Source organism: Cygnus atratus, chromosome 1, assembly GCF_013377495.2.
Source record: "Cygnus atratus isolate AKBS03 ecotype Queensland, Australia chromosome 1, CAtr_DNAZoo_HiC_assembly, whole genome shotgun sequence".
Lineage (NCBI taxonomy): Eukaryota > Metazoa > Chordata > Aves > Anseriformes > Anatidae > Cygnus > Cygnus atratus.
In genome coordinates, this window is record NC_066362.1 from 137,571,516 (window position 1) to 137,584,496 (window position 12,981).

The following is a 12,981-nucleotide window of genomic DNA, read 5'->3' on the forward strand; positions in this document are numbered from 1 at the left end:
ATGATTTAAAGTAAACAGTTTAAATGTAGTGGCTGGTGTCCAAGTGCATCAAGGTCAATTTTTGTTCAAATACCATATTCGTATTTTTAAAAAAAAAACGAACGAAAAGACTTGTGTGGTAAGAGCGGGACGTGGCTGTGATTGACTGCCTTCCGCCCACCCCCCAAGGAAGCAGAAGCAGAGCTGTCCTCTTCCCCTGCCTTTACAAAGGGGATGTGCCCTATGAATAACAGGAGTAGTTGGCAATGCTGACTTCCCTTCAGCTGACACCAGCACAAGTGCAGTCCCCAACAGGCACAGCAAGGGGGGAGAAGAGAGGGAGGTAGTGCTAAGTGGAAATTACAGCTTAATGAGCTGTTTCACAAAACTTTTATTTAAAGGATGCTGATAACGCACTTGCTTTTACAGTAGCAACTAGCAATCTTTAGTGAAGCTTTCTGTGAAGTTTAGGCTGAGGAAACTGACATGCAGAGGCAGAGCTGTCGTACTGTATCTAAAGTTAAATTCTGTTACTTCTCTTGTAAGGAAGCATTCAGATAAACATCTGCTGGGTGGGTTTTAGTTGCACCTAGAGGATGATCTGCAGAGTTGTCACCTCTATATTTACATCTAAATATCAAAATATTTTTTGCTGATGTATTCACTTGTTTTTTGAGTAGAAAGGTAGTTTGTCTCAAAAATCACTCTTCGCAGGAATGAAATTTAACTTGAAAAAGATCTAAGATGCATTAGGCAGTGTGCTCTAATGCTGGCTATTTTCTGCAGAGCACTGTGCAGAGGAGTAACTGGGAACTTCATTTGTGTGGAACGTGGAGTTCATTCAATGTCATGGGCTTTTCTCTGGGTGCAGCCACAATTGTTAAATGTGAGAGAAACAACAACTCAGATGAAGTACCAGGTGTCTTTTAGTGGGTTTGCTTTTTTTTATGATGGATTTGCTACTTGCCTGTCTGCCACAGGGAAACACTTAGGCAGGTAGGTTAGTGTAAGGGCTTTGGGGAGAGTTTTTCTTTCCAGGACTGGATGTAGCCACACCGTTAGCAGAGGAGGTAAGGAGGAAATACAACCCTGCAGTGGCATAATCACACCACAGTGTGCTCAAGTCAGTGCACTATGCCAGGCTTTGCCAAAGAGGAGGGATACCCCTTGGCTAAAACTACTTTTTTTTTTTTTTTTTTTTTTTTTTAGTTCTCCTCACCTTCCCCAAACCTGCATCTGTTGAGTTAGAATGAGGGAAACTATTAATTCACACGTGGACTTGATTCTCTCTGTGTATAGAGGCTTAAAGTAGCTAGAATACCTGTATCATGTTTGCATTTAAAATAAGCAGACTCACCTAAAAAACAAACAAACAAACAAACAAACCACTTTTGTTTCTGATTTCAGACAACGATTGGACATCTTAGCACTCTCCCCCAGCTCTGTTCTTGAGCCAGGCAGGGTTAGCATGCTGCTCTGTAGCAGGGACACCTTTTTTGACTCATGAGTAAATTTTTTTTGACTCCTCAGTCATATCATCAGTCTAGAGTAATAGTATGAACAAACATGGATTTGCTTGGAAAATTCCAGGTCTACTCCTGATCTGCGGTTGCATCTGTGGCTCACTGGCCAGCTAATAGTGGAACAGTTCAGGTGACTGTAGTATCCATGCAACATCCTCAAAACAATATTTCATCATTGGCGTGTGTTAAGCCACATAGGTATGCCACCTTGTTATCTCTAGCTTGCAACCTCAACACTGTGGTCCCACCTGCAGAGCAGAAATACCCTTGGACCTAATAAAATTAAACCATTTGTACCTCTGCTTGCTTCTCCTGACTTCAGCAAGCCTCAAAACTTGAAGTGTTGCAACTACATGAAACTACAATAAGGGAGTTAGCTAGTTCCCCTTGCAGAAAACGTGGGTAAAGAAGCTGTCCTAAAAAGGATCAAGGGAACATTGGGGTGGGGGAAGGGAGATGTTTTTAATTTATTCGTTTACAAATGCAGATTTTTCAATGGATGTTACATGCAATTATTGAGCAACACATAGATCAAAGGCAGAACCATATTTATGTACAACTGTCTTTTTATTTTAAATAGTGGTTTTCAATTGCTGTTCTGTTTTCCTTAACTACTTAAGTTATTTAAAGCCAATTCTCACTCACAGTGGCCCTCCATTAACCACAACTCTACCCAGCTGGTGTGGCCTCATAGCCCGCTGCCTGACAAGTCCCCAGGTTTATGATGTAAGTAGAGTAACTCAATACTTTTGTTTTGTTTTTTTATGTATTTATCTTCGCCAAAGCATTATTTTAAGAAAATATGGTATGATTTACTTATTGTATGTAAGTGCTGGTAAGTGATCGTAGTAAATTGCTTCCAAATATTATGTCTGTTCTTAACACTTTTGGACAAGATTGTTTTCTTATTACTGCTAGGCTTGTACTGAGGTCTCCTTCAGAAAAGACACTGACACGTTTACCCATGCCAGAAAGAAATCTGGTAGAATGTCCCGTCGTTGTTTCCACAGTGAAATTTAAGATCACATTTCAGAAACTGTTAATCAGTTACTTATCTCAGTCTAGCAGGGCAGTATACTACTTTTGCAGCCGTGTCTTGCAATAATTAATGCTTCATTCTCCTGTTACTCTTGCAGGATCCTGATACACGTGATACATGTCATTCCTATCTGTAAAGTGCCTCTTAAATCTACAACTTTTTATGAACTGCTTGTAAACAAAATCTTAGTACTGTGTGATCATTCCAGTTTGCAGGTTCTCCAGAATGGTAAACATCTTTGTTATGTTCAAGTAGCACAGCCAGTTCTCTATTAATTTTGGACCAGATTTCTATTGTTCCCGAGAAACTTATAAATTCCACGTGCAACTTTGATATGTTTCCCTGCATTTCTTTTTTGTATTATTAAAATCTTCCTTTTATCTGACAGTAAAACTTCAAAGAAATTTTCCTCTTCCACTGCTTATTTAGAGCTATTAGTAATGCAAGAAATTGGCCTTGTTCCCATCTTTGCAATGCCATTGGAGATCTTAAAACAGATCTAGGCTGGAAAGCATCCATCAGAGCAATTAGCCTACTTGTGTGTTGCACATGTGGCTATCTGTGTATGATCTTATAAGATTACTTTTCCGGTAACAGAGGATCTAACCAGAATGAGCACGTAGTTTTGGCTTTCATTTTCTCTACCAATTTGGCTCTTTCTTTACTCATTATTAACTACTGCCATTAGCTACGACTGATTTATTTAATTAGATTGGTTCTGTGACATACCTCACCATCCCATCTTGAGGTGTTAGCTTCATCGCTGCATAATTCACTATTTATGTAAAAAATGTTAAAAGCCTGCATACTTTTTTTTTAAACCCATATAATGCGGAACTTTCATGTTGTAGTCTTTCTTATTGTTCCTATTTTGGTGCATTGCTACATTAGGATTAGGAATATCAATTTGAGATGCAATTTCTAGTTTTCTTTCCAGATATCTTAACTCTGTGATTGCTTTTCATTTATTTGCATGGCTGCCCTTGCTACAATGGTGTGACTACACCATTTTATTGCTAGCTAGAATGCTAAGGAAGCTTCTTGCCTTCTTAAGTGCAGGTGAAGCAACTCAGAGCCATGTCTTTTGGGGAACAGAAACTACTTGGAGTAGTTTTGCTTTTGTGAGGTATTTTTAGGAAAATTGCATGGTACATCTGAGAGGCTTAAAGACTGAAGACCTTGAATGTGTTTAAGGAAAAAAAAAGTAATGTAGCTGGAAAACCATGTTTTGAATAGTAGAGAATCACAAGTGCACTGACTGAATGTGAGATTACAACATAACATACTGTGGAAGAAGAAAGCATACAGGTATATGGCTTTACATACTCGCATCTTTCTCTCCTGGTATTTTCTGCAGTGCATGACCACTTGGAGGGCTTTCCAATTTATCCCAAACTAGTGTAGGCAATTTTTAATTCACTTTTGATGTGTCCTTTGAAACTTGCAGTAATTCTCTATTCTACCAACCACTTATCCCATTTGGAAGAAGGATCTATATTCTCATCTGCTCTTCCTGATGAAGCACTGCTGGGGACTTTGTTTTTGCTTGGTTGTTCAGGTGTGTCTTCTGTGTCCTACACATGCCCCCACCCACTTTTTTGAATGTTTAGCTCTTGCACCATACACAGTGTGACACTTGGTATGACAGTAGAGAGAAGTGGTTTTCTAAATATGTAAATCCAATAAAGAAACTTCGTTTGCAGTATGTCTGAGTCTTGGGGAAAGGAACTCACAAAACTGGTGAGAACTGTTGTTTCCTCACCTCAGCCCCCTCTTCCTAGTGGATCTAGCTTTATAGCAGAAATTTAGTTTCCTTGATGGATTTGAACTCAACTGAGAACTAGAGAAACTCTAAGCAGAGCATCAGATTTAACTTGTAATATATTTTGCATGCATAGTACGTGATGCTTTTACTTTGGAGCCACAAGATAAGTAACTTCTGATGCAAGTTTTGTCATTTGTGATGCCTGTGCTGTATTCACTACCAGCAGTGGAAATAGTGCCTACCAGTGTTTTGCACATGTAGCATGCTTTGTGCTTATTTTCGTACTGCCTTAAGAGGCAATAAAGACCACCACTGTGAGCAGTAACTCTAAATAAGCTCTAGCAGTGTGAACATCTCCAGCATGTGGTCATAGGCATGTGACCTCTCAAACAAATTTTACGACAAATTGGACAGAATGCTGTGAAGTCCATGGGTTACAGTGCCCAAGTTGAAACAAGATTGAGTCTTTTGTAGGATGTTGGATTTAGGTACTTTGACATGATAGTTTTTAAGTAGTGAAGTTCAGACCTGTATTTCTTGAACGAATTGAAGTTACTCTTACAGAATTGTAGGGGATTGTAGAGGCCAGTTTAGGGTTATTTTTGGAAGAATTTCAAGTCTCGAGGGACCTACTTGGATACATTTCCTGTCTTTCTTGAAAGAATTGTTCATGCTGCATGAAGCACAGTAGGTTTATTCATGCATCCTCTGTGCTTGCAAACTTAGCATCAAATCCATATACTACATGGGTTTGTTCATGTATGTTCTCCAGGGAAGCATGTGAAATGAATTGCCTGCTGTTGGCAGTGTACTTCAGAAGTGAAACAAGTAAGAGGAGCTTGCCTCACACAGAGCAATGTTTGTTCAGTACATTGAGAGAAGGCTCAGTGCTTTCTCCGGAACTGATCATGTTTATGTAAAAGTACAGCCTGGGAAAACCAGAAAAGATTTAGTCAGGAATTGCCATATAGTATAAGGCTTGTGGCCCCCCTCTCTACTCAATGTTTTTCTTACAAGAGCTGTTCAGCCTTTTGGGGAAGCTCAGGTGTAATGTGTGTTCATACTAGTTTCACATCTGCTATGCCCTTGCTGCCAGGACTTGCTGTGAAGTGGCATTGTGGAGTCAGGAGGTGACTTGGGAGCTTGCTGAACTGCTCCACATATTGCCCTGGTATTGATCGCAGTACCTCCAAGTGCACTGTCTGCCCTCCCTTTGCTTCTCCAAGGGCAAACACCATGACAGGCAACTTGTGATACAGCTTTGCAACTACTTTAGCTTTTTAGAACATAAGTCTGCAGTCACAAACTACCCGTTTTTTACTCATATTAATGTTTCTGCTTGTCATCTTAATTTGAATGTCTTCTTCAAAAATGGAATATAGAAGGATATCAGACTTTCTTAAACAGCTGGTTATTTTCTCTACCTTCTTTATTCATCTAGGTCTTATTCCCCAGACTTGTTTTTTTTGCAGTAGAAAGCTTATAAAGGCTGTTCTGTTCACTGTATCTGAACCTTTTAATTTTTAGTTTTGTTCTCTTTAAGATAGTTCAGTAGTTTAGTTTTTTTTTGCACTCAAAGGAAGAATCCCGAACTCTATTTGCTCTTTGAGAACAGTGCTCTTTATCACAGTAACATTATCTGTAGTAGGTGATGATAAGCTTGGATGCCACAAAGGTTCTGAGAAATTAGCATTCAGTCTAAGTAGGACTTGTTTTGTACCTGACACTGAACTGCATCACTTACTTTTTTGTTGGTTTTGGTAAACTCCTGACACCTCTTTGAGTCCTGACTAGTTGACATTCTGTATCATCTAGAGAGTTATGCTGCTTTATTTTGAGTGGTTGTCATTCTGAAATAAGGACAGGCAGTTTTCCCAGGAAGTTTTATTTAGCTAGGCACAGAGTTTTTCATCGCAGACAGATTAATCAAAATTGTCAGTCTCAAGTGTGCTGAAATCCTGTTCTGCAATATAAGTAGGGTTTTCTGGTCAGGCTGATCTCACATAGCCTGCGTCCTCCTTCCTTTCTTGTAGTGAAAGAAAATGATGTATTATGAGAATGCAGTCCAGCCTACCAGGGAGAACACCAATACATGCACCTAAATTTCATTTTCTTGCTAAGCAATATGGAGCCATTCACATAGAGAAATGCTTTCAGTTGCAAGGCAGCAAGCTTATAGTACTGATAGAATTTTCTTCGAATATGAGGAAAACCCATTTTCTGACCAATTCAGCCTTTTATGAAGACCATGCTAAACAGCAGTGAAATATGGCATAACGGCTTGCTGTTGTACTGTGCTGTGTATGAAAACTAAATTCAAGTGTTTTATTATACTTCACTGATTTCTAGTCCTTGACAATATATTTCATCCCATCTCCATCAAAATAAATTCATAGGGTTTCACGAGCCGCTTGCCTGAATGACTTTGAAAAGAGAACACTTAAGAACTATTCACAAAATTATGAAGGAAGCGTTTTCTTTTATCAGCCTTTCCTACTGCCAGGGCTCAGGTGTGTTCCTAAGAACTAGGTCAAGTAATTCTCAGTTTAGTATCAGGTAAACAGAGTAAGCAGATATTTGAAATGTGTTTAGTTCTTGAACTAAACAATTTGTTGAGGAAGCCTTGAGTATAAAGAACTTGGACTTAATGAATTCTTAGCAGTTTACATGAGTCTTTTGCTTCTGAACTTGTCTAATCAACGAAAGATGCAACTCACTTTATCTGGAATTACTTAATTGTGCTTGGTCTCAAGTCTTTATTTTTCCTATACAGCCTTCTAAATTGTCATGCAAAAACCACCATAGACTGCTTCTCTTATACTTCTGGCAAACCTCCAGTGCTATTAAATTGCTAAATCTGTTCTTGAATTCAGCTCCCCCTCATCTATCCACAAGAGCAGTAGTTATTCAGGGAACAGTAATCTGATTTGCAAACACTGGGTTCAAGGTTATTTTTAACACCTTCTTAAAGTGGAATTTTACCTCTTGTTGCTTCTGTATTGACATGTAGGTAAACTTTCCTGTTCTGTTATCTTTCTGGCAAAGACCTAATGTTGTGCACCGTACAAAGACTTTTCTCCTTTATTCCAGAATCAAGAACAGCTTAGAGAAGAGGATTCTGATTTTATTCTTAACGATGGTGACCTCACTGTGACATATGGTGACACAACAATAACTGCGAACGGTTCTTCAGGCCCCCATACAGCTACCACTAGCCTTGATGGCAGGAGAACAAAGAGTAGTTCAGAGGAGGCACTGGAACGTGACTTGGGAGCAGCAGACCATGAAGTTACAAGCAGGGGTACCCGGCTAGTTTTTCCTCTGGAAGACAATGCATGATTACTGACTCAGTAAAAACAACTCCTGCTCTGTGGATGGATCAAGGAAGACTGCAGGCCACTGTGTCACTTGAGGTGGGATGCTTATTTAAACAAGTTAATGTGTTTGAGTGGTTTTACTAAGGTCTGAAGATGTCCCCTATTTTTTACTCAAGATGCTGACAGTGGGGCTTTTCTAAATGTCTGAAAACAGACAAATGAAAACTGGTCACACTCTGCTTTTAAACCACACATTGAATCGAAGTGTAATTAAGATGCTGCAGTTGTCTTGTTCAGCTGCAGCAGCTCTCTCTGAGAAGAGATATGTGACAAAATTGTCAAAGAACTGAGCTTGTTTTGGCTTAGCTTGTGAATGTGGAAGAAGAAATACAAACAAGGTTATTATGAGACAAAAAGGAATGTGTGTGTATCTGAATGTGGAGAGATCCATTGTTAACTCCTCTAGCAAGGATGAGGAATCTGGAGGTAAAATGGGACAGTATATCTTAGGAGCACAGATGCATGAATGCAGCACTGTGGCAAATCTGTTACTACAAGCTGTACTTAATGTGTTTCAGGGAAAAAAAGGGAAAATAAAATTTCTTCACTGAACGTGTATTTAAATAGGAAGACAATGAGCTGTTTGTCCCCTTAGCTGTGGGAAACTTGACTACTACTATTAGCCTAACTTCTAGTGCCTCAAAAGAGTAACATCCAGCTTCATGTGGTCCAAGACATGCCTGACCTCACACAAGCCTGGAGCCAGGCTCTTGAGCAGAAGTCATGAGGAAAAACTTTCTCTCCCTTAAGGCTATTAAGATCAGATGAAGATAGATGGAAATATGTCTTGGGCTGGGGAAAACAGCTGATAAGAGGAGGAAAAAGAAGGGAAAAGAAAAAAAAGAGAGCAGTATTGAAGTTGCATGGAACTGTGAGGTTTCATATTTCTCAGAAGAATCCATAGACTCTGCTTACAGTTCCTGTGTGACAAACAGCAAACATTTAATTATAAGGACAGACAAACATTACGGGCTTTACCATTTGTGTCTATCCTAAAAGAAAGGTGTTTACTGCTCTTCTTTTTTGCAGAGTAGATGTGAAACTTCAGTGGGGCATTGCACAACAACATATAAACTACAGAAGTGACAAGCTGTAGTATCATCTTAAATGTGAAAAGGAAAAAAATCTTTGCCTAGTATTTAGCCCATTTACATGTAGGCTAGCTTTAACGTATTGCTTAATGCTTTTTACTTTTCAAAGTGAGGCAGTATCATTGTCTTTGCCAGTAGCTGAAAACTGTTATGCTTTGAAGAGCAGTTCAGCTGTTTAAAGCATGCTAAAATGTCATTTCTCATGTCTCGAAAGGTTTATTTTTCAAACCATTCTGTGGCCCACTAATGTGATGTAATATCAGTTTGTCTAAAAATTGTGGTTTTATCTTGCTGCCATTTCAGTTGTTCGTCATAAAATTGTGTGTGAGTAAATACCCACTGTGTTTTTCCTCAACTATTAAACTTAATGATGGGCTAACAACGACAACTTACTGCTACAGAGAAACATTGCAGTTGTATCGTCTAAGTCTGCTTTCTTTCAAATGTGTGTGCTGATGAGTGATCTACCTCCTTGTGCGTCCCTCCAAGATGAAATTTTTAAAGGGCATTGATCTGTAATGACTGTCTGACATTAAAGAAAAAAGACTCGAGGAAACAAAGAAGCTTTTTTTGTGGGGAAAACTGGAGGTCTGAGCTCTGTTCTTAAATGGTAAACAGTAACAAACCCTGGTGAAGATCTCTGAGAAGAACAAATTCAAGAAAGACAAAGATGGCAATGATCCACACTCTATTTATACTGTTTGTGGTTTGTTTTATTCTCTTTTTTCTTAAGTGCTGGCAGTATGAAAAGTAGCTTAAAAATCACAAAAACAAGAGTCTTGAGGACCCACTCTGAGTGAGGACTTGAGACTTCAACAACAGTTAATTGAGTTATCAACGAGTTGTATGAACCAAGTTTTGGTTTGAGACGGTGAAATTTATCCAAAATAAATGTACATAATACTGTAAGGCAAACCTTTACATGCAGCTTGAAGCTGAAATGTACCAAGTTACTTTGACTGAAAAACAGGGGCTTATGCAGAGATCAGTTATTTAGAAGAAAGATCATGTACAGATTGTAAAAATAAAAAATCTATTTCATTAGATTTCTTAGGAAGACTAAGTCTTCCGAAAGCATCAGTAAATCATCCCAGTACAGATTTATCTGTCTGTTTATAATTTCTGTGGCAAAGATAAATGGCTGAGAGTGACTTTTTACACAGGCAGAAACTGACAAGACAAGGGGGAAGGGCTTTAAACTAAAAAACAGTAGGTTTAGGTTAGGTATAAGGAAAAAAATCTGTACTCGGGTTGTGGTGGGGAACTGGCACAGGTTGCCCAGAGAAGCTGTGGATGCCCCATCTCTGGAGGTGTTCAAGGCCAGGCTGGATGGGGCTTTGGGCAACCTGGTCTGGTGGGAGGTGTCCCTGCCCATGGCAGGGGATTTAGAATTAGGTGATGTTTAAGGTCCCTTCCGACCCTTGACCCAAGTCATTCCATAATTTTATGAATTAAGTTTGCCAGTAAACCTAAAATGTGGTTGTGAAAGTAGACTGATCATTGATGAGAAGTGAATATATCAACTGAAATCTTCCACTGTCAACTGAGGGTAAGCTACACCATCTATCCTTTTCTTACTACATTGATCCTTGTACAAAATTCCCAATTTTCCTTTACTGAAAAAGTGGTGGGGGGATAAAAGCAAGAAACAAAATCCAAAACAAAAAAATCTGCCCTGAAAAAAACACTTTGTCCTGAAAAGCTGCATATTTCACCAACTAGTGCTCTATAAAAGATCCTTACAGTTCCTTTACAGTAAGATCCTGAGCTGACAAGAACTTGACCTACTGCACAGCAGATGTGTGATTTCTTAGAAGTTGTGCGTGAGGTTTTGCATAGAGAAAACAGCCTAAGATTGTGATGAATGGCAATTGATATATACTAGCATCCATTTCTAATTGAAAGAGAAAACATGTAAGATGATGGTCTTCATTGAAAATGGTACTGCTATACTAGCATGGGATGTTACAGCTTACGTGGCTGCCCTCGTACTTGGGGCTGAGTGATTCCTCCTTGTACGTTTTTGCTTACTGCATCATCAACTTACTGCTGGAAATCTTCACCTGAAGTTTCCAAGGTATCTCCTGGTAGGAGTCCCTGGAGATGGGCCAAATGAAGTCCCCGGTACTTCATAGTACTTCATACTTTCAGTACTTCATAGAAGCTAACGCAGACAGTAAAGCAGGACTGGTCTGCGGTTGCTTGAATTCTCCTACAGACAAGTCTTTCTGATTTAATTCCGTTATGTGCCACAGCAATGTACAAGCAGCACGTTAATGTGATATCTAGACACTAAGTAGTTACCTAAACCTCTCTGTATGTTCATCTATAATGTTTGGTGAAGAATTTCCATTTGCAGAACTCGGAAGAACACTAAAAATACCTAGATGAGGCATTTTTGTGCTTAGCCTGCTGTTAATTGCGTGAGTGTGAAATGAATCACTTGTACAACACGGCGTGTGTTTTATGCAAAAGAGCTGATTCTCATAACGTCTGCAGGGTTATAGGCAGTTTATCAGTTAAAGTTGAAAAGTAGGGTTTTTTGTTTTTTTTTTTTTGTTTTCACGTGGAAGGAATTGCCTTTGGGGAAAGGACTGCAGAAATTTTGAGGGGAGGAAAAAAAAATACAAATGTTTTTGGCTGAACTTCCAGTGAGCTGATCTGAGACAAATACACTGCAAAGGTTAACATGCCTGCTGTTACGATAGCTACCCTGTTTTGCTCCTGGGGCGGTCAGAAGACCTCATAGTAAGAAGTCTAGCAACCTTATTAGACAGGGTAAGCAACTTATAATAATGAAGAGGCCACACCCCGTGATTTTAATCATTCAGCAAGACAATTTGTAGATTGGTGTGGAAAGGATGGTCTGTCTTGTATAACTTGCCTTGCAGTCTCTCTTCTCACAGTATTGATCAGAGAATTTTTTTTAATTCTGAACAGTAAAGCAGGGGCAACTAATATGTTTCACATGTCTTTCAGGGAGAGTTTCAGTGTTGCTTTTAACTTTGTTTGAAGTAGCTCACAGGAATAACATGCTTGACCTCAGTCTTGGCAGACATGGTCTCTGCTTCTGCACAAGTGTGGGAATGGAATTTGAGCACTCAGAAGTCCCAGCGTGGTGTGCTTCTCTTTAAGATGAGGGTGAGGGGAGGACCTTCGCGGGGAGAACCAGAGGACTCTCAAATGCATCATCAGCAGGGACTATTCCTCTCCGAAACATTGAACTCATGACCCACTGAAACTTATAAACAAGGGAGGGTAAAACCCGACTGGGAGGCACAGAGCATTGTGCAGGAAAAAAGGCAGTAAATATCCCCACATGGCCCCTGTGTCAGCTGGGTCGTAACTGGAGTCACAGAAAGCAGGACAGAGCTGCTTAGTAGCATGAATATGGTCCTAAGACAAAAACGTGTCGAGTAACAATTACGCATGTCCCTATGTTGAAAACTTTTCTTTGTAAGAAGCAGGTCACACAAACCCTATCTGCAGTGTAGTTAGGAGGGTCCTGCTTCCCCAGTCTGGGGAGGAAATGTTCATATTCTGCAGTAAGAAACCACAGACACTTCTTGGCCTGTAATGCTGGGAGTGCCCTTCTGAAAAATAATTTCCAGTAGAAATGAGCTTGCAGAGTGAAAGAGAAGGAAAGTGGGGAGGAAATAGTGAATTTCAGAGCCAGGAAATGGCTTTAACAGGCAGCTTTACTGTGGGAACAGCATTACAGACAATTGTTACTCTTAATCCTGCAGTTCTAAATGCTGAAAAGTTTTGGGGACTTCAGCATAACTTACCCTTAAATAATGATGGGATAACACAACAGTAATTAAACTACCCCCGGCCTAATTCATCATAGATTCAAAGTCTTTCACAGGGACGCCCTGATTTTCTTCTAGTCCAGGGCAAGGAAAGGAACTTTGAACAATTGTTTAAAAATAATTTCACACCACTGCTCTGCTTTCTTGAATTTAAAAAGTCTTTAGTGACTTTGAAAGTTGTTCTTAGGGTAATATTAGTCAGATAAATATGGAAGCGCCTTAAATGTGCGTACATACAAGATGTAAATGTAGACCAATTATTTGCATCTGTGTTGCAGATTCAAATGACATTTCACATCTCAGTTTGATACATGATGTATACAAGCTTTTGCTATGGAACTTAATTGTGACAGACAAAGCGATTAAGTACTTGATTCGATTCAGATTTTGGGGTA

General features: G+C 39.5%; 1 protein-coding gene and 1 non-coding gene across 2 annotated transcripts in view; both read left to right on the plus strand.

Moving 5' to 3' along the window:
* Positions 1-9,187, plus strand: part of SLC9A7 (solute carrier family 9 member A7) — a 66,874-nt gene extending 57,687 nt beyond the window's left edge. Inside the window, 2 exon segments of the mRNA XM_035558169.2 lie at positions 2,123-2,228; positions 7,397-9,187. Of these exon segments, the coding sequence (XP_035414062.1) occupies positions 2,123-2,228; positions 7,397-7,645 (355 nt within the window). The 3' untranslated portion in view covers positions 7,646-9,187.
* Positions 5,322-5,515, plus strand: LOC118253635 (U2 spliceosomal RNA). The gene has a single exon (XR_004780479.1). It is a non-coding gene; the product is annotated as a U2 spliceosomal RNA (small nuclear RNA).
* Positions 9,188-12,981: the final 3,794 nt, after the last annotated feature.